Source organism: Rhipicephalus microplus, chromosome 3 (genome assembly GCF_043290135.1).
Source record: "Rhipicephalus microplus isolate Deutch F79 chromosome 3, USDA_Rmic, whole genome shotgun sequence".
NCBI classification, from domain to species: Eukaryota; Metazoa; Arthropoda; class Arachnida; order Ixodida; family Ixodidae; genus Rhipicephalus; species Rhipicephalus microplus.
The window spans coordinates 187,730,187-187,756,482 of record NC_134702.1 but is presented as its reverse complement, the minus strand read 5'-3'; the positions used below and the strand labels follow the sequence as shown (position 1 = coordinate 187,756,482).

The window sequence follows — 26,296 nt, the reverse complement described above, 5'->3', positions numbered from 1 at the left end:
TACGAAATATACTCAGAAACTCTCTCATTGCTTTAGTGATGGGTGAGAAGGTTAAGAAAAGAAGTGCTCCGGTTCCATAAACGTTGGTCAAGGCTGTCAGTTGTATAGTTAATATGCGCACCTCTCCAGTCCTGCCGTGTGTAGTTCTGGGAGTGTCTAGCTACAGCCGTCTTGACATTCTTTTTACGTAGTGTGTTGCATCGTTCAGCCGGGTGTTTTGTGGTTCAATAGAGTGAATGTTTCTAGCCAGATACGTCTTGATTTGAGTCCATTTGACTTCTAACTTTTGCATTCTAAGGGATATGTCTTGCAATGCAAAGCAGTGAATCGGTTGCTGCAGACCGGCCAGTCAGACCGTGATGAACTGTTGCATACGACCAAAAGTGTTTCCTTTCACCAATTCCCAAGTAAAACAGAACTGGTTGCTAAGTGGCTGAAAAACATTGTAAGGGAAAATTTTATTGTCGACTGTCGTTTGTAGCCGACATTTCTTCTCTACTGACTACGTGCCTGTGTGGTGATTCAGGTAACTTCACATGGTAGTGCCCCGACAGCATTCGACGAGTACCCAACTTACCCAGTGCCAAGAGCCAAAAAGACTTGTCAGTGTTACGAAAACTTCGATTAAAATTAGAACAAGAAGTTTATTTTACAAAATTTACAACCGTCTTGAGATGTGATTCTTGGTTAGTGGCACAAAAGTCTCTGCCCCTGGGCTTCGAGTTTTTCCCCGTGGGAGACCGTGCTGCTCAGCTCTTACCCAGAGGAACAGCTTTGGGTAACTCGACGGGCCGAGGACGCCGCCAGGGCCCAAGGGCTCTTGGCTGACACCTAGGCGTGGGATCCGCACCACCAAGGCCGTCGCATTTTCAAAATAAAGTTTTTCCCCGTCTTCCCTGCACCAACCACTGTCTCACTCTCGTGGTGTCTCTGTTCTGTTTCCATTTGCACTTGTTGAACATCATATGCGCAGTCCAGAGGCTTTTCTAGGCAGGCCCCACAACTCCGTTGCGCTGTTTGTGCCATGACCGTGAGGGCGCAGTGCTGTGTACAGTTGCGTCGACAGGAGGGGAAGGCTGTGTGCCCACGTGGAGCAGAGAGAGCCTTCATTAAGATCGTGTAGAAAGTGGATGTTTGTCCGAACTCTGGGATGGTTTGTGTTTGGCTATGGGTGATTTATTATAGCAAAGAGCCCGAATCTGGATGTTCTGTCCCTGTTCCGAAACCAAGCATGCGAAAAGCGGAGCCAGAAGGTACGGTCGACCTTTCTGAATCGCAGGATGACTTCGCTGACAAGAAACATAGTGTTTGCACTCAAAAGGCAAATAAAGAGGCCCAACGAGTAAGTTTATAGGTTTTGTCTATCGGCAGGCGCCGTAAACAAGCTGTGACCAGCGTTTGAAGTGTAGCAAACTCCAACAACAGCTTGGCACTGTAAGGAAAGCACACACTTTTTGTCGGGAGAATAACAGGCAGCTTCTGTCAAAGAAATTGTGGCCGATTGTGCAACGGTGAAAAGAAGGCCATCTTTCTCCTTCATCAACTATACAGTTAAGGGCAAAAGTGACCGTCCTACCCAGAGAAGATAATCAGAGAGTGTGTCGTGCGGCACTTTTTTTCGCCTAAGCGTTACGGACGCCCTCGGACAGCCCAGCTGCTCACACTTCCAGCAAAGTGCATGCTGCAGCGGTGCACGGGACCAAGCCTGACAATGACAGAGATGAAAGAAAGAGGTTTTTGAAGCTTCCTTACTCAACTCTAAGCAGCATATGGCAATGCTAATCATTTACGAGGCTACCATCACAACAAAATGCATATACGATGAAAAATTGGACGCAGTCTTTAGCTTTAGAGACAAGCCTATCTGGGACACACCAGCTGGCTCGAAGAAAACCCTTGCAAACAGGGTCTTGTGTTTTATGCTTTATGGCATCACTAGCTCCTACAGAATTCTTCTCTCATACTATTTCACTAAGCAGCTTTGCGGGAGAGACCTGTTTGCACGAACTAAGGAAGTGATCAATGCTGCCGAGTCGTGCAGATTCTTGATTGTGGGTATCATGACGAATAATAATTCCACCAATACTACAGTGTTTAAACTGATGGGATGTGCCAGCCTATCGATGGTAGTGAAGCTTCCATATGATATTAATCTTCCTAAGCTTAACCTATGCCACGTACTAAAAAAATGTTTAGAGTCAATTTCTCAAACGAGATCTCCCAGACGACATAGGAGAAATCTGTGACATACTTGTCCAAATGCTATATGGGCACCAGAAGGACATGACCATCAAGCTGGCAAGAAACTTAACCAAGAAACATGTCCACCCTAGAAACCCGGAAAAGATGAATGTCCTTCGATCAGTGTAAATAATCTCTCAAGTAATTGCAGCTATTGAGCACCTCCAAGAAAACACAGGCGGTGACACTACCCTGTACATGTTCAGCTAAGCAAGTTCAACTATTCACTTTATGAAGACAATGGTTCAACATCCATGATGCCACGCATGCTAGCAGCAGCCGGAAGAGCCCAATATCAAATACAGACAACTTCCGGCAGCTGTGACTTGCGAAAGAGTTTACCAGCTACACAGAAGACATCCAGGAAAGCTTGAAAGCACGAGGAAAGAATGGTTTCACTAGTGAGACATTTGAATCCTTGCGCTTTACGACAAAGTCTACAGCTGAAACTGCACGTTTTCTTCTGTGAAATGGTATTAACTGCATCTTTTCGAGGAAGCTGAACAGTGACCCTATTTGAGGTCAACGTTGGAAGAATAAGATTCATGTGCAAAGGGAATGACATGCTTGATGCAAGGGCAGTGACCACTGTGCTTTATCGCATTATCAAGTCTGAGGCCTCGATTGGCAAGGAGCTCACAATACCTTGTGTTGGTGCCGAAGAGCTGGCTACAGCGCTACCACATTTTCTGACTGAGGATTTGAATGACCATGCAGAATAACCAGACACCCCATCACCCTCTATCATACACTCTCATTTGGTTACGTCACTGGATACATCGCCAAACTAATAAGTGACTTTCAGAGTGACGCGTGTTCAATGCTCCTCGAAACGTACAGGAGAAGTGATCCTTTGTATATGCCTCAGCAAAGCCAAGATTTTAGCAGGCTGCAAAAGCAGTGTGTGTGGCTCTATTTTGTGCTTTTTTTGAGAAAGCTGTCAAGCACCTTCCACGCGTAAATGTTCTGGAAGTACTACAAATCCTCATTCAGTTACATCTTGAAAACTCGCCACTGCTACGTTGTCCGAAAGGCGTTAACAACAGCCACGCAATAAGGCCTGCCGGCTTGACTTCCGAGAAGTTTGTCGGAATACTTCTGATCAACTACACCAAGAAGATAACCAACAGGAATAAGACGTCAATAACTTATGCGCACAAGCCATCCAAAAAAACACTTTAGGCTTTGATTTTTTATCCCAGGTGGGAGTTATTTGAGCAAGAAGTGATGTGTTACACATGACAGTTTTCAAACAATGTGTTATTAATGAAGAAAATTCTGTTTGTTTTTAATTTCATTGTCAATAAATAATTGGTTTCACAAAGTATGTATCACCATCAGTAAAGTTCGTGATGGTTCTTTGTCGATCACGTAGATCTTGGACGATCATCAGCAGTGATGATGAACTCAAGCGCAAGCAGTGGAGGTTAAATGGACGAATTCGTTTATCAGAAGGGGAAATAATATATACAGCTGAGCTTAAGAGATACACAGATAAACACAAGAGAAACGTGCAGTCTCACTCTACTACTTATAAAGTTAGAACCCAAACTGTTTTCAATCGTATTTGCCTCTAGCTTCAATGATCTACAAACATCCTGATTGCAGCAGGCTAGATCTATGTAGGTACGGAGATTCACCGATCTATCGGAAACACTGATTACAGCCCAGACTGTCCAGTCACAATCATGCACATATATGGTGCCTCAAAAAAATAAAATGGGCAGTGGCCGTGCTTTAGCCCTCCCTTGACTGCGGCGACCAATTAGAGCCAATATATTCGAAGGCCACAGCCCACCGGGCAGGGCCGAAACGGAAAACCAAACTACCAAGAAAAACAACTGCCTTTCTCCTTCCCCATCCGCAAGTGATCGCAAACAGTGTCAGTAGCGGATGTCACATGTACGCAATTTATTGCTCACACATTCTGCTCTTCACATTCTGCTCTTCAACGGCATCGTTAGCCACCCAAAGAGACAAGACAATGCCTCTGCAGCATGTACCATCGCTGGCAAATGCCCTCAAACAGCTTCACTTGGACCCATCAAGGGTGGTCTGTCTCTTTACCGGACGCCGCGTCTTCCCGGAGCTTGAAAACAAGACTGCCACGGCCGTGGCCCAGACACCACGCTAGAAGGGGGTGGCACGCGACTGCCAGCGTAGCGCCATCGCATACAGCCAATACAACTGCCCATGTTGCACACATACGCAGTGGGAGGCGCATGACACCGGCTTCTGCCCAAAAATATGATCCCTCTCGGCATTCCACGACCTCGCAGTTCCTCCCTTGATATGAAACCGCTCTCACCTTGAGCGCGCGGCGAAGAAGAAAAGCCGGGCAGCCGCCGTCTGAGAGCGAAATGACACTGCCATCTTTCCCTGAAAAAAGAACATGCCAACCTCCTTAGGGAGCAAAACCTCCTTAGGGAGCATATGCGGCCTTACACCATCCTTTGTTTTTAATGCCAGTGGTGCTCAAATAAAAAGACCAGCACTTTGGCTCCAGAGCTATGACGCAAATTGAAGCCTGATGTTTCATTCTGTGCAAACACTGCATGTTGCGCAGAAATTCATTTGCCGACACGGACACATAACTAGGCAAGACAAAACTGTGCAGTGGTAGTATAGGAATAAGGGTCAAGAAGTTTTTATCAGTGCATGGCAGTTATAAATAATGCGAGCATACACTGTGAGAGGGGAGCGAGTGCACGCTCGTTATCCGCTTGGGCTGGAGGCAGTGGTAGCTGTAGGGTCGCAGCGACAACATAGGTGTGCAGCGTGAGGGGTAAACAGTGACAATGAGAAGGTTGTAAGAAGGAAAGTGCGTGCACCTCTCCAATCCGGCCACGGTATGACAGAGTAAACTCGACTTCAAAAAAAGGCGTCAATAGCCCTAAATCCACAGGGCCTTTCAGGAAAACATCGCATCATGTTTCCTTGTGTGTCAGCATGTCTCCAGAACAGGCATAATGCAATTGCCAGACACATGGTAAGACAGAGTAGCTGTTAGTTTGAGATGTCGGGGCTCGCCCTTCCTGTGTACCCTATACTGATTATCTCCAAGACAAGATGTGAAGACCACCGTTGTTCTAAGTTGCTGCAAGCATCGCCAGGTGGAATGGGCATGCACAGTCAAACTGGCGCGCATGTTTGTAGAGCCATGCCTATTGCTCATTGAGCCCATTGATTGCATGCCCGCCTATAGGCCTTGTCCTTCGCATGGCAGCCAAGGCACATTCATTCCAGACTTTGTCAGCACCATGAGAGCTTTCATCAATAAATAGTCCTTTCAATACTTCTTCTGTAAAGGAGACATATGTACGAACACTTCCACCACAAATGGTGCAAATCTATTCCCTGTTCAGTTACTTTATCCTTCATTCTCTTCAATGTTAGCGTCTTTCTCTAACAGGCTGCAAAAAGTATTTTTACCATGCACTTCGACAGCCACTTCGACAGCCAGAAGAGGAGATGCACCCTTTTCTGAATCATACAAGCGTACGTTCCTGCACTGCATTCAGCTCTAAGAATCACAAATATAGCAAAGTGTTCAGACGGTCTGCTTCCAATACAGGATAAGTAGGTTGCAATGCCCAGTGCCTGTGGCTGCTCACTAGTTTTCCTGCTGAAGATCACCTGGACTTTGTGCTCACTGGTGGGAACACAGAACTAGCGGTGGTTTAGGAGAAATACTTATACTTTTTCAACTGATAAGAGAGCTTGTGGCTCAGTGTTGTTCTACCTCATAAGTTCCTTTATCCTTTGTCACTTTCTCTGAGTAGTGAAAGAGGAAAAATAAAGAGGCCACGCCCATGAGAAATCATCACCTACATTACCAAGCACCTGGCTCGGCTACCATGTCGGCCCATTTCAAAAATTGGTGGGCGTCAAGCACCACAAGTTATTCAACTCAGTAGCTCTGAGAAGTCGGCCTTTCTGTTATACTATCTTCTGCTTCTTCCCTACCTCAAACTGAAATCATCGTTCCTGATCAGTTGCTGAAGTTTCTTTTCAAACCTCAAACCACATTTTCAATGTCACCTGAAGTAAACAAACTCTGCCCTCCCTGCCACGTCTAAAGTCTGAAAGCCTCTCACTTTTGTAGCTTTGTATTTGCATGACGACGCGACATGTGAACCCTAAGTCGGCATTTGTGTGGAAAAGAAGCATTGCAGTGAATACAGGCGAAGGGATGTACTTGTGCATGAATGCGCATGTGCTCATTGAGGTTAGCTTTCGACAAAAACGATTCATTGCAGTGGAGACAGGAAAACGGGCGTTCTTCTGAGTGCTTTTGCATATGTCTAACCAGCTGGGTTTTATGCACAAAAGATTCATTGCATTGTACACAGGAAAAAGGACGTTCTCCAGTGTGAAGGCGCATGTGGTCAACGAGGTGGTTTTTCAGCCCAAACGAAGCATTACAATGGACACAGGAATACGGACGCTCTCCCGTGTGCTTGCGTATGTGCCGCACAAGGCAGCCCTTCGTTGAAAAGGATGCACTGCAATGGACACAAGAAAAGGGGCGCTCTCCTGTGTGAGAGCGTATGTGTTCAGACAGGGTGTACATCCGCGAAAATGTTGCATTGCAGTAGACACAAGAAAATGGACGTTCTCCTGTGTGCTGGCGGATGTGTCTCACCAGGTGATTTTTCTGCACAAAAGACGCATCGCACTGCCCACAGGAAAAAGGACGTTCTCCGGTGTGAAGGCGCATGTGTTCAACGAGGTGGCATTTCATCACAAACGATGCACTGCAGTGGACACAGGTGAAAAGACGCACTCCTGTATGAGTGTGCATGTGCTTAACGAGGTGAGTTTTCTTAACAAACGATGCATTGCAGTGAACACAGGAAAAGGGACGCTCCTTTGTATGTGTTCGGAAGTGTTTCATCAGGTCATTTTTCTGCAAAAAAGATGCACTGCAGTGATTGCAGGAGAAGGGAAGTTTTCCCGCGTGGGTGTTCAAGTGAGCCATCAGATTGAAGTTCTGAGAAAATGCAGCTGGGCACAAGTGGCACTGTAAGGGAAGCTCGCCCACATGTTTCTGATGGTGTCTGTTCATATTCGTGTTGTCCTGTGTCACATAGGTGCACTGCTGGCAGGAATTCAGTCGATCTCGTACAGACGCCGATGAAAAAGACTGCTCCAGGGACAGAAAAGATGAGCAACCTGCAAAGCCACCGTGAGCACGCAAGGGCAATGTAAATTTTTTCTGCACTATGTGGAACATGCTACAACACCAGCCAATACATCTTATTTGCTCTGAACGTAAGTGAAGCAGTGATCACCTTGCTGCACCAAAACCAAGGCAACAGTGGACTATCTCAGCGCAACTCTCATGCTAATTCACTTTTATTTCTTAGACACAATACTATTGAGAACTAACAGACCATATGGACAAAGAGAGAATAGAGAATGTGATTTGTGGTAATTACTTGATAAATGTCAAAGAGATAAAGCAGACAAGAAGATAACTTAGAGCCATCACGAACTGAGCCGGCAACATTTGAATAAAGTGACCAGTGCTTTACTCAATGTGCTGGGGGTGGCCACCTCCCAGTCTACTTTGTTGTGTACCTATATCTGTGCATTTAGACCTGGGAGTTTTAGCACCAATTGTAGCTATGCCTGCGAGTGTGGAAAACTTTTGCTCCCTGCTGGCATCATATGGCATGTGATCTTTCTATGAGCTGGCGCTTTACCAGTAACTCGTAGCATTCATGACAAAGTTCTCCTTCTGGCAGACTTCAAGCCTTCAAGTAGTATGCAAGAGATTATTGGTCACCTGCAAGCTCGCAGAAAGACAATGTGCTGTGTAATGGCTGCAGGCAAAAAAGAGGGTTCCACACTGGCCAGCATGGCTGCACTCAGCATTCTCTAATACTCCCAGGTATAGACGCACAGTTCTATCCAATTAAGTGGATGGGGTGATTACTACTGCCGTAGCTGCAGTGTTGTAATAAGATGACTGTTTGGGTTTGAAGTCCCAAAACCGCCCTATAATTATGAGAGGCACCGTAGTAGAGGTCTCTAGAAATTTCTACCACCAGGGGTTCTTCAATGTGCACCTAAATTTAGGCGCACGGTCCTCGAGCACTTTCGCCTCCATTGAAAATGTGGCTGCCGCGACCTGGATTCGATTCCACAACCAGCGGGTCAGCATCCTTAGCCACTAGACCACGCTGACGGGTGCCATAGCTCAGTTGGTAGAGCACCAGATGCATCCTTTGAAGGTTGCAGGTCTGACGACAGTACTTTATACTTTCGTTCACATCGCTTTATTAGCATTTATATCCCGACTACTACAAATAACATTCCCTATACTTTCCTTCGTACTACTGTCCATAGGTTCTCATAAAAACGTGCTTGAGATATAGAAACACCAGGGTTCGAATAAAAAAAAAAACAATTTATATGTCATTCCAATGTGATGACCAAAAAGCCATATTGCTTTGAATATGTGCCAATGTGCACTAACTAACCCATTGAATTACTTACTTACAGCAAGTTTTTCTTGCACAGAAGCATCCACAGAACACTCTGCAGCAAGACAACTAGTTTATATTCCAAAATAAGAAGCATAGGAACGAAAATACGAGTGCAAGAGGTTGATAAGAAGCAAACTAGACAATGTGAATAAAGCAAAACTAACATTTACATGAGTTAGAAAAGGCATCTTTGTTTTGGTGGTCCAGACTGCAAGCACACTTATTAACATTAAAGGAAGAACTGTTTTTTTACATTACAAGCCATTGCATAAATCCAGTAAATCTGAACGTGGAGGCCATTTCATGGTTTTAAATAAAGTTAAAAAGAAAAATGAGGTTCGAGCTCGAGAAATTGGCTTAGCATTATTGTGCCAGTCCTATCTTCTCTGTCTGTCCTTGTATTGTTCTGTACTATAACTTTTCTTCAGGAGTCGAGTGAGTCTTTCTTGGACCGGTCAAGCGGCTTTTGCGATTTTCATAGCCTTACACAGCTGAAGGAACTGAATGGAGCTAAACCAAGAAGTATTTAGCCTTCAAAAAAGTTGAATGCGCTAGGGCTTAACTGTCAGTTACCTCAAACATACAGGGTGTTCTTTTTAAGCTATATGTACAGATTCCTTCAATAAAAATTCTATGGCATTGAAGCACCTGTCGCTCTTGCATACAAACTCAACGTTAAGGCAGAAATATTTTGCTGCAGTTAACATGGCACTGTTGCAACTGATGAACAAAAATTCTTAGATCAACCTTTTTGTTATTGACTTGAGGGCAGGCGTTTATATTACAAAGTTCTAGTGCATGCCAGTTTATGGCAAACCTGGTTTTTAGAAATAAAAAGTTGCGCATAGTTTGAGGTATTCATTGGCGCATACAGAGCACGGCAGAACACAAACATGACGTGAGACAGCGAAGCGACGAAATTAGCACGAAGGCATGCCAAAGCACCATATGGTCAGAAAAATCGGTGAACATTGTGAAATGCTCTAGCAGACAGGTTAATGTTTACGTGCGATGAGTTATCAGTTTCTTTCTTAAGCTATAAAGAGATGCGAAAATAAACAAAAAACTTATGCTGTGTGCAAGAAGAAGCGCTGCAGTGGCCGCCCCAGGGTTTTATGCTTTCCAGACAAAGAAAAGATTGCTATTCTGGTTTTGCTGTGCACAGTTCCAAGCAAACAAATAAGCACGAAACACTATGTGCAAAGTAAGGTGATATGCTGACCCAAGCAAAGTGATGATAATATTTTGTTTAACAAAAAAAAGGGCCCCTAAATATTTACTTCTTTCCTTCATTCATAGTGAGGGTATCGTTCTGACAAACGTGTCGCCTTTAGGTAGCATACGAGGAATTATTAGTCAGCTGCCAGGTAGTATTAGGAGCACGTGCTACGTGGCGTTACGTGACATTGCAGTTACTATGTAGTTCTGCTTGTTGACCAGCTTCATTAGCTCAGAGAACTTTATTTTAGATCTCAAGGAAAGATCAGAATCAAAAGATGCAAGTGTTTTCCAAAATTACATAGTTTTCAATTTTATTTGCTTTCAGAAAGTGTTTCTCAACATTTACTACAAAAAATTGAGCCTTGTAATTAAACTTGTCATAGGTAAAATCACCCTTAAAAAGCACAAGGTGGCCACCAAAAACTAAGAAGACCTATCTAGAGTTCCCTGGAAGTTGCCACCTGTGCTGCTTGCCATTGCATTTCGCATGAGAAGTTCACTAAAGTCGCATGCTTAAAATAACCATGTTTTCCAAGCTCTCATTACTGAATAAATCAATTTAAAATAACATAGTTTTGCCCAAAAGATGAGCTTTCCTTTATACTTTTCAAATATGTTTTTTGCAAGATCCATTTTCAAATAATGTTTTGAATTTGGACACCCTGTTTTCGGTACTTCTGGTAGCCAGAGCAAAATAAAATTTGGCCACATATTCCTTGACATAAGAAGAATGCAGGTACGTATCGTCCTAGAACTTGACATCACCAATATAATTATTGTAGAGCTGAAGTAAGCAATTAGTATGGGCAGAGCATCTTAAGACTTCTCACAATGCAACTTTTCTTGCCGCTTAAACGTTTATATGCACTTTCTTGATAGCTATTTGTATCCTACAGTTATTCAGAAGCAATATGAGTCATTAATAGCTTAGAACCATAAAATTTTAATGTGAATAAACAACTATATTTTACTTATTGTCATGGTACAAAACAAAAACCATGCAACTTCTTTGAAACTGGTTAAATTATTGAAATCAGCATAAAAAGCTATATATACAGCAAAAATTTGGCTGCCCTTGACTACAGACAATTTTTTTTTTTTTTTAGTGGTGTGTTTCTTTAACTGACTCCTTCATGTGTTGCCGTTTTCATTCTTTCGTGATTTAAGAAAGCTTGCTAGTGTGTGCCTCGATCTTTTACATCCAACTACGATCGCTGCTTCAGGGATCAGTGTATCTACTGTTTTGTTCATTCCTTCGATGACAGCATTTTCTTATTGTACTTAAGCATCTGTTTGTATCTGTTTTTGATCGTAATCCTTAAGTGGTCAGATTTGTTCTAAGTAAGTCTAAGTTACGTGGTGTTTTGGTAATTAGCCTTGCTGAAGGTTGGAGCACTATTGCTGCCCTTACTAACCTATGGTCAGTTCACTTTACTTTCCTCGTGATATCAACATCTTGTATGCATTATGGTGGCCCATATAGAATGAAATCTATTTCCTTGTTTGTACATAGAGCTTTCCCATATGCACTTGTTATTTCTACCTTTATGGAAAAAGGTGTTCATAATGCAGAGCCTACCTTGCTTTTTTAATTCTATTGACATTTCTCGTCTGTTATTTCCATGATAAATATCCCAGTCACAAAGTGCTTCTTCGACGTTTTCTTCCTACCCGACTACATACATGACGCAATACAAACTTCAGCATTTTTATTTGGCTGACTACAACAGCTGTGACAATGTGATTAGGCATTAAACAGCATGCGCATGTCCATAGAACCAGACCAATGCACTCAATATACTAGATTTTAGTACACTGTATGAGGGCACTATAGAGTAGATCTTTGATTATACAAATTTTGTGTGGTCATGAAACATATTTGTATGACTGAACAGGGTTCGTACAGGTTTCCAAGGCGAAAACTCAAGGATATTCAAGGACTCTCCAGAACCTGTTGCAAGTTTTTAAAGGACTCAAAGCGGCACGCTAAGTTGGAATTCTTCACTCTAAAAATTTTCAAAAATGACCAATTTCATTACACTTACAATATCTATGGATATCACAATTATAAAAAAAAGAGCACTGTATTAATAACTTCTCACACCCTCTCCATACGAATAGGGCACGATGTCATGTCAGAAAGTTATGCGCTGATGGGGTTCAATGCGCATGTGTAGTCGGGTCATAAAGGGGTCGTGCTACAATATTTGTGGCTTGTGTGCTCTTTGCTGCAAGCTTTAACTATAGCTCCAATAAGCACGATACAGGCACCAAGATTAATTTATTCTTGCTATATAATTTGTCGCCTTTTTGGTATGGACAATTTTCAGTTTCTGTTTGTGGGGATTGGGTTGTGCAGGTACATAGCAGTGTTTCTGACTTAGTCACGTGATCACAAAGCTTTGCACGCGTCATGCTGAGTATTGTCAGCTCTCGCACAAATGTGCCACACAAGTACCTGTAAAACAATCTCGCCGCTACCTGCAGCAGCCCCGATGCTTTGCCGATATGTAAGGGATATTCAAGGTCACTCAGCTAACTACAGATCTGGTGTGACGTCACTAGAGCCCTTGTTGCCCTTCCGGTAGAGCTACGTTAGCGTTGGACGCGCTCGCGATGGGCCTCGATTAGGGGAATGAGCATTTAGGTATACCTAAAAAGTGACTTAAAATATATTCTTAAACCCACAAGGTGTTTGCTATAGCCTTGAAATTTGATGGCACCACCCCATCAAGAGTGCCGGCTTGTGCACAGTTGACATTCGCAGCTCATTGCTCAACAACCAAGAAGTAACAACTGTGACAGTGTTTAATTTACACTCATCCTGTGGATACATGTGTGTTCTTTTCTAGCAACATTCTTGGTTTGTTTAAGCAGCACGCTTCCAGTGTTGAGCTATGACAGTCATTTATCAGCACTTGTCCTGTGCGCTTTCAGTGTGTGTCCTTCGTTATTGAGCGGCGCGTTGCATGTATGGGCTTGCTCGCCCTTCTTCGTGTGACATTCTAATTTATTGCTATCACATTCACTGCTTCACCCTCGCCACAAACTAACTTTTTTTTTCGCATGCACTTTTGCAGAATGAGATCATGTGCACCCACGCCCCATCGCTGCTTCAGAAATGGGGAGTTTAACAGGTTCTTACACCGATGTACCGCATTTAGGAGGTCGCAATGTCGATATGAGAATGCACTGCTCAGGAAATTCAAGGATTTTCAAGAATTGGGAAAAATTCCAGGACTTTCGAGTGCCTTGAAAATGCATTTTTCAAATTCAAGAGTTTTCATGGATTTCAAGGACCTGTCCTGCTGAAGACACGTAACTTCTGCACCACTAGCATGTTTACTGCATGAAAAAAAAAGAAAAAGAAAAAGAAGAAAATTAATAGAAAGACAGAAATCGGCACACGATAATATTTATAGTTTTTCAGGGCATCACCAATTTTAATAGATCCCTCTCAGTGATTAGAAGTAGTTCTAAACTGTCATCAACCATACTTGCACTATACGGCATGTACACATGTTAAAAAGAATAGTCATGGACAAAAAACTACTGTTCCAAGTGACAGTGTTTAGCCCCTTCACAATTTTGCTACGATTATCTGCACGACTAATGTACCGCAGTGGAAGTGACTCAAGGGGAACTTGGTAACATATTTCCGCTGGACTTCTAAGCAGGTCGAAAAGATTCCCGTGGGTAGACATCTAATAAGTTACAAGTCTTTTTATTGGCAGCCAAGTTTGTGTGAAACTACTCAAAGACTCACTCTGTCATACATTTCTATTATCAGATGTAATGTTGTTTAAAACCAAGAGATAACGCTACACGATTCAAGACTTGTTAGCTTGTCAAAGCTGAAACAGGCACCTTGGTTGTTCAACCAGACAACATACTTTGCACATAAAAATCCAATGAAACGGTATTCTGCACTGAGTGCTTGGCCTATCACTGGCTCCATACTGAAATTTTAAAAGCATTAAAACAAGTGGGAGTAAACAGAACCTCCTGAAATAGCTGCCAGACAGAATGCTGTGAGAAAAAAAATTGCCCGCAGCTTCCCTCGGGGGAACACTGAGGAGGATGCGGAGCATATAATTGGTTAACGGGGTGTTAAAGTGCGACTTACTTGGGTCGATGGCTAAATTGGTTAACGTGGTTGTGAAATAGGGTGTTAAATTGCGACTTACTTGGGTCGATGGCTAAATTGGTTAACGTGGTTGTAGGAGGGGGTGTTAAATGAGTGAACACGTACACACGTATGCGAAAGGACGGCGCTGGTCGAAGGGACGTCGATCATTGTGTTTGTGGATTCGTTGGAATTCATTTTACCGCGACCTTGGACGTCGACGCGCCGTACAAACCAACCGACGAGCGGCAACTGAGCGAGCGAGCGCCGACCTTGAGTATATACAGCGCGACGGCGCATGCACTGTCAGCTGTTGAATGTTCTCGAAGGAGAAGCGCGCGCGCGGCACAGATGGCGACGGCGCGACGGCGCATGCGCTGTCAGCTGTCGAATGTTCTCGAAGGAGAAGCGCGCGCGGCACAGATGGTGGGCGACGGCGCATGCGCGCGCGTCAGCTGTCGAATGTTTGAGAAGCGGTGCGGACGGCGCACTACAAGGCGCGAGTATAAGATGCTTCCGCATCTAAAATATGCTGGGCTGGCTTCATAGAGACAGAGGTGGAACAGGGGGGGGGGGGGGAGCTCTGTTAAATTTAGTTGAGGTTTATTTACTCTGCTTATACCCTCTGGAGCTTTTTAACACCCTCGACAAAAAAATTTGACAATGCTAAATGATATAAACATGAAAAAAAAAACACTATCACTGATTCGCGGCAAGGGCAAACTAATCTGAGCGGCACCCATAACAGGTGGAGTGTGCCGTCGCGCCACAGCCGGGACCTGCCCACAAAAGCTGCATAGCTTGTGCTGAAACTGAGAACTCAATAAAGTGGGTGCGGCAGACATGAGTTCACGGTTCATACATTTGTACCGTTTGTGCTGCACTCACACCGCTTACTTAGCATCGAAGAGACAGAAAGCACGAAAGTCACTTCACTAGCTGGAGCGGCCATATTCCTTTACATCAGCAGATTGAGAATACTGTCAGATCAAATCCTAAAGGAGGCAACTGTTAGCCTTACTTCTTATAACATCCCCAATGTGTTGTTACAGCATACCTGCCAACCTGGCAACAGAGAAATTCGTAAAACTTACGAGCGGGGAAGGGGGGGGGGGGGGGTCACAGATTTTTTTTTAATTTGTAGCTGTGATGGATTTGGCTTTAGCGACAAGCATAATTATGTTTTGCCACCATAAGTCAAATCGACGTGCTGAATTACTTTCCCCCATTTTCGGCACAAAAAGGAAAAAAACAATATAAAACATCGTGAAAAAACAAGAGGAGGGGGGTCCCAAACACAAGCGCAAACATTGCCGTTGCAGTCTCATAATGGCTTAGAGTGGCCGAACATTCGAGGGTAGGGATTCCCACTAAAGTGAGTGTCTCAAAGGGGGAGCGCAAATGCTCCCGAAATTTCGTGTCATCAAAACAACTAACAAAAGAATCGATTTCCGTCAAAACAACTCGCATATGTCTTTATACGTGAACGGATGGGACGGCACAGCTGGCTGCCACGAAAACCTGGGTAAAAACTTTGGCTTTGCTCGTTTCTAGATTCTATGGACAGGAAAACCAAAACGCCTTTAGACTTTCTTACGTATTGCCTTTAATCTACCGCTGTGTCAGCCACGTGCCTTCGGAGCTCGTAGATCGCTATCGCATCGCCGCGATCGCGGTTTTGTGCGCGGCGATTGCGGCAAGTGGTAGTTTTGTTTTCAATTCACGTGCCTTCAATACTAAATCATTTCATGCTATCTATGATCACAAGTGCCTCGGTTTTGTCCACAGAGTTCGCTGAAAGCAGCATTGCTTTGACTGGTTGAGCATTGGCCGCGCGCACACTTTCAAAGTTCTGTTGGTAACGTCGTCGCCATACATGATTGTGCCGAACGACTACGGTTTCGTCCATAGCGGTTGTGGTAACGACAACCACACGCATTGTAGAAGACGGCGCCTGTGCTGTTTGCACGCGTACTTCCGAAGCTTCGAGCACGCTGCTCTTGATCAGAACTGTTTCGGTACTGAAGTTCATTCACACGCCTTGTTCAAGAAAAGTGTTTGGAAAATTCGAGTTTCGGCCCAATAGACACATGAATTTGACTGGGAATTTCACGAATTCGTATCTGTCGCAGTTTCGCATCACTGAGACTCAATTGTATGTTTAGATGAACGCCTCTCAAGTTCGTTCATAATGAAATACGGTTGGTTCGCAAAAAGCCTGGAACAGACTGACCTGCATTTTTGTCAATGCAGCCACATCTCGCACACAAATTTCGATTTCCGAGAGATTTTCATGGCAACCTTAAAAATGGGAGGAACAATCGAAATCCGGGAGTCTCCCGGACAATACGGGGGGAATCTTGGCAGGTATGTGATAATGATAACATCAATCAATATTGTTTTATCCTGGTGGCGAAATATAACACAACGGCAATTGTCCCACCTCCGCGACTAGCTATGGCAATGCACCGTAGCCAATCGCGGGGGCCACCCTTTTTCATTTTTTTTTTATCAGAAATGAAATATTTTTTCTAAAATTTCCATCAGGATTTTCAGAATCGTAAGCGCAGTCGAAATTAGTACATTTTACGGAAAAATCTGAGAAGTTAGCAGGTATGCTATAAGACTCCCCGCTTCACTCTTTTAGTTTTTTATTTTTATGTTAAGCCAAATGAGACAACATACCTGTAGAAACAGCTTGAGGTTCTGTTTGCATAGCAATTGATGACATAATTTGTTTTACATCTGCTTGTGATGCTGCGGGGCAGGTTAGTAGTTGTACTTGAACAGATTTCTCTGTGATGTGACCCAGTTTACACACTGGCTCTGGTGATGCTTTTACAGGTTGTGCCGACTCGCAAGACGGACCCGTCGCAGGCACTGGTTCTACTGCGATGTCATCCTGAAACGAATTGGCTAGTATTGCTGCGTTTGCCAACGCTAAAGATTATTGGCGAAAAAATAAATGCAAAACTTTCTTACATGGTCCGTTTCACTACAATGGTTTGGTCTTGGCATGTGCCCAATGGTTCCATCTCCAGCGAGAATCTGTACAAGAATATGAAACAGTGTATGAAAAGATTACTGTATGGATGGTTAATGACACATACAGAAGAAAACCGTAACATGGAAGTACTTTTTGCTGACCTAGCTGGTACATCATTAAGAGGGGAACTTTCATAGGCCTAAAACACCGCAATGAGAATGCAGGAGCACAAGAAAGGAGTGTCCTTGAGCTCTTACGTTCTTCTTGCAGTGTTTTAGGCATCCAAAATTTTTGCTAATTAAAAAAACACTGACCTAAAGGGATACTAAACAAAATTTTTGCTGGCAATATTTTCAGCCAAATATATAGGTTGGATCTTGAAATCGATACAGACAACCTTCATTCGAAGCAGAAACTACGGGAAGATAATTAATTTTATGAGTTTTTCGCAAACTGTCGCGTCTAGGGGCTGCATCGTAAACTAGAAGATGTGACGTTTGGCGACGTCAAACTCACTCGAAACTGCCTTTTGACTCGCTCATCTCCCACTTGGGTTCCTAGAACCAGTATGAACAGCAAAAGCAGTGAACAATGCTTCCGGCTGGGGCAAAGCACCAGCGCTTTTGTGGAAGAGAAAGAGTGGAGTGAAAAAATAGGTGGAGCAAAGGGAGAGGAGGACAAGAACATGTGCATCCTGCATATGCCTCAATGAGTTCGCCATCACTGCTCGCACTCGCGAGCAGCCGCCATGTGCTCACAAGCCATCAAAAATACAACCAACTGTTTAAAAATACGAGAAATAAACTCAGTTTATCGAAACAGTGCCATCTTCTGAGTGTAATTTTGAAATTTCATCACTTTTTCCAATTTTTGTTCAGTATCTCTTTGAATTAAGTAAATGACTAAAATAAGAAATATAAAACTAACCATATAAAAATTTATTCGTGTATAAAAAGGATTAAGACCACTGAATCATATTGTAGTATACCTGCCTGCTCTTGTGTTGTTCTGATGCTATAAATAGCTTAATCTTTTAGTGGCAGGAGTACTGAAGAGAAAGAGTAGAGTGAAAAAATAGGTGGAGTACTTTGTCCGTCCGGAGTACTGAGTGACACCCAAGTCGAACCGGTCAGGCACTCTCGATTTTTTTATTTTTCATAAAGAGTCGTCTCAATAAAGATATGGAGGGTTCTGGTTAAAGTTAAAAGTAGTAAACTAGGTGTGTGTGTGTGTGTATATACATATACATAGAACTGCAGGATAACTTTACTTCACATAAGGGCCATTAACCCTCAGCATAATTAAAAAAAACTGATGGAGTTCACTTAAATATTTTGAACTGTGATGTGGCACATGGCCTAAGCCTATTTCTATGTGCATATTTCTACTTGGTCTCGCAAATTCTCTTCGTCAAATTAGTACAAAATGGATGGTTTGGTGTAAGCTGAGAGTTGTATTAAGGTAAAAACCTTGGACACCTCATCAGGTAAGAAAAGTGACCTTCGGCTTCAACAGGAACGGCGCACAGTCATGTGAGCAGAGATTACACCTTTATGAGAGCTTCATGATAGCACGGATTGTCAAAACTTACAAAGTCATTATGAAGTCAAAGCAGTGCTTCCAATCCTAGTAGCAGTGCAAAAACACGTCAGGTGTGGAACATTTTCAAGGGAAAGAGGGAACTTTGGAGCACCCCTGCAAGTTGATGTTGAACACTAAATGTGGGATGTCATCTTTCCATTTGTGATCTTCACATACAACACAGCCAAGCAAGAGACCACGCAGATTACGCCATGCCAGTTGGCCCATTGAATTAACCCGGCAACGAAGTTTGACGTTATGCAGCTGAGCATCACTGGCAAACAAAATGTTCATGTTGCTATATACTTGGAGTGCTCTAAATATTGGCAGCTCACCCACCAGCCTGTCGAGAACCAGCAAAAGATTGGCAGCTATCCCTACCCTACCATCATTGCAATCTCAGATGACACAACATGGAGTATCAACCTGGTGACCATGTCTGAGTCTGCGCATGAATTTGACAACGTGGACCGAGTTTGAAGCTTCTACAGAAATCGGCAAGCGCATGAAGACAGGGACAAGAAGGTAACACACAGAGTGCTACTTCCAACTAATATATTTACCGTGACACAAGCACACCATATATGTAGTTTCTTCACTCATGAAATGGTAACGGCGCATGCTTAACAACTACAGTTTTTATCATCTTATTCTTACGCTCTCCCGCTTTTTTTGCTGTGACAATTACAGGCTTTGCTAGCGTGCGCAGGAACTGGGCAAAAAAGCAAAGGCAGCCGATACCATGCAAGCTTTTGACAGAATTCATAAATTCTTTCAAAGGCAAAATCGACTGGGAGAGGAAGGTAGCATGAAATGAACAAGGGTACAACAAAATCTGGCCAGCATAAAATTTAAATGAACAGGAATAAAAAACCACAAATGAGGCGTAACAACGGAGGTCGTCAAAAGGTATAACTGTATTTGTGATTCCAACTGAGCACTCGCCACCTAGCGGCCGCAACAGAAAACAGCACAAACGGTGTCGACCTTGAAAGGAAATATGTTATTATGTTGCTCGCATTGAGAAACGGCTGCATACTTCCTTTATTTTCGCCATGCCGCATGTGCGAGTCTGAAAAAAAAAAGAAAGCAACATGCTAGCTGGCCAGATGGGGCATTGTTCAAGCAGCAGATTATTAGATCATACAGCTTCTCTAAGGGGAACACCCTGTTCGAACTTGTCACATTGTAGAGAGTGTGATTGCATGCCTTTGCTGTTAGATTCCAGGGTTCTAAAAGAAAATGTTGCGCGAGAAATTGAAGAATTTATTAGATCTGGTGAGAGAAGCGTAGAGAGGCTCTACGTCATGCTGCATGCCACTGAAATAGATTTCTTGAGCACCAGCCAATAAATCAAATCCTGTTTGGCCCCATTTAGATTTTGACCATGTGACAATTTGCAGGAACATATAGGTGTGTTTTTAAATAAATTCCTACAAGTGCCTATGAATTCCTATTTTCAAAATCAGTGCCTACATGAATGCTATTTAACTTCAACTTTTGCTTTCAAGTACAGATGGAGACTGGTATTCATGTTACCAGGCAAAATTGAGCTTTCAGAAGGTGCAACCTATACTCCATCTCATAAGTTCCTTTTAGCACTGTCAAGGCTAAAAAGCCTCTTAGCCAATAGGAAGGCAGATTAGCCTCTTCACATGTATTCATTCATGTCGCATCGTCTGCTCGGCTTCTCCCTAGCGTGTTTTCGCATGCGTAGGGAACAGGATGTGCTTCTGTGCAGCCGCAGGCAGTCATCAGAGAAAAGTAGAGTAAATAAAAAAAATGATGCCCGTGAAGTCTTTGTTTTCTTTGCATTTACTTATTACACAGCTTTTCACTAAAGGTCACATGAGAAATTTTACTTAGACACTGGGAGCTGTGTGCCCAATTAAATGAAAAGATTTGCACCACTAGAATATTTTGATTGGCTCATTACAAGCCGTGATAGCATAATGCGAGGAGTTGAGCTTCCAACCTTTGCCAATTGCTCAGTGTAGACTTCGCAAGCCGAATTATTTCCCTGCCGTCTTCGATATCGAAGCAAGTCAGAGCCGGAAGATCACACGCAAGGTTACATTCCCATGACATGCGCATGCCAGGTCATGCACGCAAGCGGTTTTGTATCGTTTCAATGTTTTATGTACTGTACTGCCTGTTTCTGTGGGATGGATCCCTGTATGAGTGCACGTTTAGAGAGGATGGCATCCATCATGCATTCTACCACGATACACAGCGTCGCGTTGCTGACATTGCTCTAAGGGACGATGCACCAGAAACACGCCAGGCGTTGTAAGGGCTGGCATCGCGGCACGATGCGAGAACACAAACGCAAACGAAATGGAGCTAGCTTAGTCTCGCATCTCGCTCAATACGAAGTTAAAAAAAATGACGTGACATAGAGTCCGCTTGTATGTTTTAATATTTCTGTTAACCTTCACACTTCTATTCAGGCAACAGGTTGCACAAATTGCACACACTGCCTTGAATAATTCTCGCACAGTCGCGTACCACTTCGACGTACGCAGAACCATTTCTTATTTTATACGTCACCAGCACCATGTTGGGGCGTGCGCCCATGAGATAGAAGGCCAAGTGGTGTTCTGTCTGATATTTCGCCTATTTCTGGTGTGCGCAACATTGCAAATCTTGGCAGACGAGATCGTGAGTGCCCAGTGCATACATAGCTTGTGCCTGCTCGAAATTCTAAAACCTGGTGCAGGGCCCTTTAAGGTGTTACAGACTTAGGATATGTTGACCCTGTGCAGTTAGACCAAGTTATTATGAGGCAAAAAGATCCTTATGGCGTATTAGTGCTCTGGCTATTGCTCCTGTGTTGCTCTTCTCAGCCATGCCAAAAAGGGACCAAGGAGTGTGTTTATTCGACGGTGGACACTTGACTCGCAATGCTGGACAAAAAAAGTATTATGCAAAACTCATCAGAAACAAATTGCATGGCAATTCTAAATCATTACCATCATCAACTAAAACATTGCTATTTGCTTTCTTATCATAGACACAGCTCCCACACAGCTCCGAAACAGAAATTTTTCCAAACTTTTAGTCATAAATATTAACAATATCACTAGTAATAACATGCTCCGCCATTTCCTTGTCTTCTTCATATATCATCATCATCATCATCATCAGCCTGTCTACGTCCACTGCAGGACAAAGGCCTCTCCCATGTTCCGCCAGTTAACCCGGTCCTGTGCTTGCTGTTGCCAATTTATACCCGCAAACTTCTTAATCTCATCTGCCCACCTAACCTTCTGTCTCCCCCTACCCCGCTTCCCTTCTCTGGGAATCCAGTTGGTGACCCTTAATGACCAGCGGTTATCCTGTCTACGTGCTACATGCCCGGCCCATGTCCATTTCCTCTTCTTTATTGCAGCTATGATATCCTTAACTCCCATTTGTCTCCTAATCCACTCTGCTCTCTTCTTGTCTCTTAAGGTTACACCTACCATTTTTCTTTCCATTGCTCGCTGCGTCGTCCTCAATTTAAGTTGAACCCTCTTTGTGAGTCTCCAGGTTTCTGCTCCGTAGCTAAGTACCGGCAAGATACAGCTGTTATATACCTTCCTCTTGAGGGACGGTGGCAATCTACTTGTCATAATTTGAGAGTGCCTGCCGAATGTGCTCCACCCCATTCTTATTCTTCTAGTTACTTCAATCTCGTGGTTAGGCTCTGCGGTTATTACCTGCCCTAAGTAGACATAGTCTTTTACAACTTCAAGTGCACTATTACCTATCGCAAAGCGCTGCTCCTTTCCGAGGTTGTTGTACATTACTTTCGTTTTCTGCAGATTAATTTTAAGACCCACCTTTCTGCTCTCCTTGTCTAACTCCGTAATCATGAGTTGCAATTCGTCCCCTGAGTTACTCAGCAATGCAATGTCATCGGCGAAGCGCAGGTTACTGAGGTACTCTCCATTAACTCTTATCCCTAACTGTTCCCATTCTAGGCTTCTGAAAACGTCCTGTAAGCACGCAGTGAATAGCATTGGGGAGATTGTGTCCCCCTGCCTTACACCCTTCTTTATTGGTATTCTGTTGCTTTCTTTATGAAGCACTATGGTAGCAGTTGATCCCCTGTAGATTTCCTCCAGAATGTTTATATATATTTCATCTACGCCCTGATTCCGCAGTGTCTGCATGACGGCTGATATTTCTACTGAATCAAACGCCTTCTCATAATCTATGAAGGCTATGTATAGTGGTTGGTTATACTCTGAGCATTTCTCTATTACCTGATTGATAGTATGAATGTGGTCAATTGTTGAGTAGCCTGTTCTAAATCCTGCTTGTTCCTTTGGTTGATTGAATTCTAATGTTTTCTTTACTCTGCTAGCAATTACCTTTGTAAATAGCTTGTATACTACAGAGAGCAAGCTGATCGGCCTGTAATTCTTCAAGTCCTTGTCATCTCCTTTCTTATGTATTAAGATGATGTTAGCGTTCTTCCAAGACTCTGGTACTTTTCCCGTCAGGAGACACCTCGTAAATAGAGTGGCTAGTTTTTCTAACACAATCTGTCCTCCATCTTTCAGCAGATCTGATGTTACCCAATCCTCACCAGCAGCTTTGCCTCTGTGCATGCTCTCCAAAGCTTTTCTGACTTCTTCTATCATTACCGGTGGGGTGTCGTCTGGGTTACTGCTAGTTCTTATAGTATTAAGGTCGTGGTTGTCTCGGATACTGTACAGATCTCTGTAAAACTCCTCCGCTATTTTAACTATCCTATCCATATTGGTAGTTATTTTGCCTTCTTTGTCCCTTAGTGCATACATCCGCCTTTTGCCTATCCCAAGTTTCCTCTTCACTGCTTTGACGCTTCCTCCGTTTTTCAGAGCGTGCTCAATTCTCTCCATGTTATACCTTCTTACATCGCATACTTTACGTCTATTAATCAACTTCGAAAGCTCTGCCAGTTCTATTTTGTCTGTTGTACTTGACACTTTCATGATTTGACGCTTCTTAATTAGGTTCTTCGTTTCCTGGGAAAGCTTGCCGGTGTCCTGTCTAGCTACCCTGCCTCCAACTTCCACTGCACACTCCGTGATGATACTCGTCAGATTATCATTCATTGTATCTACGCTAAGGTTGGTTTCCTCGCTAAGAGCCGAGTACCTGTTCTGCAGTGACACTCTGAATTCCTGTACTTTCCCTCTCAGTGCTAGCTCATTGATTGGCTTCTTGCGTATCAGTTTCTGTCGTTCCTTCTTCAAGTCTAGGCGGATTCGAGCCCGTACCATTCTATGGTCACTGCATCTTACCTTGCCAACCACTTCCACATCCTGCACGACTCCTGGGTGTGCAGTCATTATAAAGTCTATTTCGTTCTTATTTACGCCATTAGGGCTCCTCCATGTCCACTTGCGGTTTTCTCGTTTTCGGTAGAAGGTATTCAAAATACGCAGATTATTGCGTTCTGCGAATTCTACTAGTAGCTCTCCTCTGGCGTTTCTAGTGCCGATGCCATAATCTCCTACTGCCTGGTCTCCAGCCTGCTTCTTCCCTACCTTTGCATTAAAGTCGCCCATTACTATAGTATACTGTGTTTTCACCTTACTCATTGCCGATTCCACGTCTTCATAGAAGCTTTCAACTGAAGCGTCATCATGGCTGGATGTAGGCGCGTAAACCTGTACTACCTTCATTTTGTATCTTTTATTCAGTTTAATTACAATGCCTACCACCCTTTCATTAATGCTATAGTAATCCTCTATGTTGCCAGCTATGTTTCTGTGAATTAGGAACCCTACTCCCAGTTCTCTTCTGTCTGCCAAGCCCCGATAGCAAATGACGTGCCCATTCTGTAAGACAGTATAGGCCTCATCTGTCCTCCTAACCTCACTCAGCCCTATTATATCTCATTTAATGCCTTCTAGCTCCTCGAATAATACAGCTGGACTTCCCTCACTAGATAACGTTCTAACGTTAAATGTTGCTAAGTTCAAGTTCCAATGGTGGCCTGTCCGTATCCAGAGATTTCTAGCACCCTCTGCTGCTTTGCAGATCTGACCGCCGCCGTGGTCAGTTGCTCCGCAGCTGGTGGGGACTGAGGGCCGTGAGTTAATTGACGAATGCCTACGGGAGGGGGTGGCCAGATACTGCACCAGGGTGGCCAATCCTTCTCTGGTGAGATCATCGGTGCGTACCGGCTTTACTACTTGCGAGCAGGCTACCGATCGCAGCGCCGCAAACAGCTTTGACCCTGTTTGGGTTTCGTTTTTAGAAGCTCATCGCGGGCAAGGTTCCTTTTGGCGTTGCATAAGTAAATGGTGGCCAGACTGGGAGAGTCAATGTTGCCAGATTGCCGCTAAATTTGACTGCAAAAAAATTTTCAAGGTTCTTATTTGCAAAAGGAACCTTGCCCTCATTGCGAACACTCATCTGTTCTAGTGAACTCTACCTTCAAGATGAGACGTCACACCAGATGTTTTCATGCCTTTGATAATTCTCCTCAATCGTTCCGCTCAGAAACTACAATCAACGTCTTAGAGCCTGGCTTAAGTCGTGCACATTTAGCCGAGCGATAAACTCCAACGAGAAGTACCCCGATCACGAAAACTTCTCAAGTTGAGGACGGTACTTCTCAAAGGCTTGAAATCACTTCGCCGACCAGCAGCGATACACTGAGCAGCTTGTTTTTTCTCACGTGACAAGTTTTGAAACACTGCTTACATCGTATCGTCCGTCGGTGCTCATAACGTCGTACGTAGAGCTAAAGGACAGCATGATGATGGGACGAAGTTCTCCGTTTTGCAATGTCTTTCTCAAGCGCTAGCCTAAACGTAGTGCGGGAAGATCGAAAAGACGACTGGCGCGGAAAATCTTCGCACGGTGATGCTGCGAGCGCCTGCGCCACGTCTTTTCTAGGGCGGCTTGGCGTACAAAGATTCACGCACGGAGGATCCTTCCTCCGTGGATTCACGTATTGCAGGCGCTGCCATATTGGTAAACAGCGTTGCCAACTTGTAAAAAAAATTATGAATTTCGTGTTCAAAATATTCAAAAATGACTATAAACGTCTTGGTCTCGGAGAAGACCCAAAATTGATATTGTGATGAGATTGGTTTGGCCTTTGTAATTTACAGGTGTTGTAAGACTTTCGACTTGAATTGAAGCGACTATATTGTCATAGATCCCTTATGTAAAAACAAGTTCATGCCTTCTACTTCAAGACGTTATTTGGATGTTTTATACAAACGCGCGGGAGCGACCTTACCGGCACCTGAAGGGAAGCGTTGGAAATGTTTACCCGCGAATCTTACCGCCAGGGGAGAAACGAGCGCTAGTTTTCAAGGCAAAACTTTACCAGCTGACATGTATCGTCACTACTAAGGTTTTCGTTTTTCGCATTCGTCACTGCCCGAACTTTGCTGATCGCGTGGCTTCCCACCAATGCGAAGTCACCGCTTTGAAATATGCTGCCTAAACGTATTGCCTGGCAGTTCTTGTTTTGAGTCAAGCAGCACCTTTCTTATGAAACTCGATGGCCGCACCGAAACGCCAACTGTAAGGCAGGGGCGGCACCAGGGGGGGGGGGCAAGGGTGGGCTGGAGCCCCCCCGAAATTCTCGCCTGCCCCCCCTATGCCCACCCAAGTGCCCGCCCCAAGTGCCCGCCCAAAGTACCCAAGTAC

General features: G+C 43.9%; 1 protein-coding gene across 2 annotated transcripts; it reads right to left on the bottom strand.

Moving 5' to 3' along the window:
- Positions 1-643: 643 nt before the first annotated feature.
- Positions 644-25,581, bottom strand: LOC142804077 (uncharacterized). Of its 2 annotated transcripts, none has more exons than XM_075890638.1 (4): positions 25,337-25,581; positions 17,065-17,130; positions 16,768-16,984; positions 644-7,416 (listed from the first exon to the last, which is right to left on the bottom strand). In XM_075890638.1, the coding sequence occupies exons 1-4, from the start codon at positions 25,388-25,390 to the stop codon at positions 6,335-6,337; spliced, it is 1,419 nt and encodes a 472-aa protein (XP_075746753.1). In that variant the 5' UTR covers positions 25,391-25,581; the 3' UTR covers positions 644-6,334. The 2 variants fall into 2 exon arrangements, with proteins under 2 accessions (XP_075746753.1, XP_075746754.1); XM_075890639.1 differs by lacking the exon at positions 644-7,416 and adding an exon at positions 11,651-13,301.
- Between the last annotated feature and the right edge of the window lie 715 nt (positions 25,582-26,296).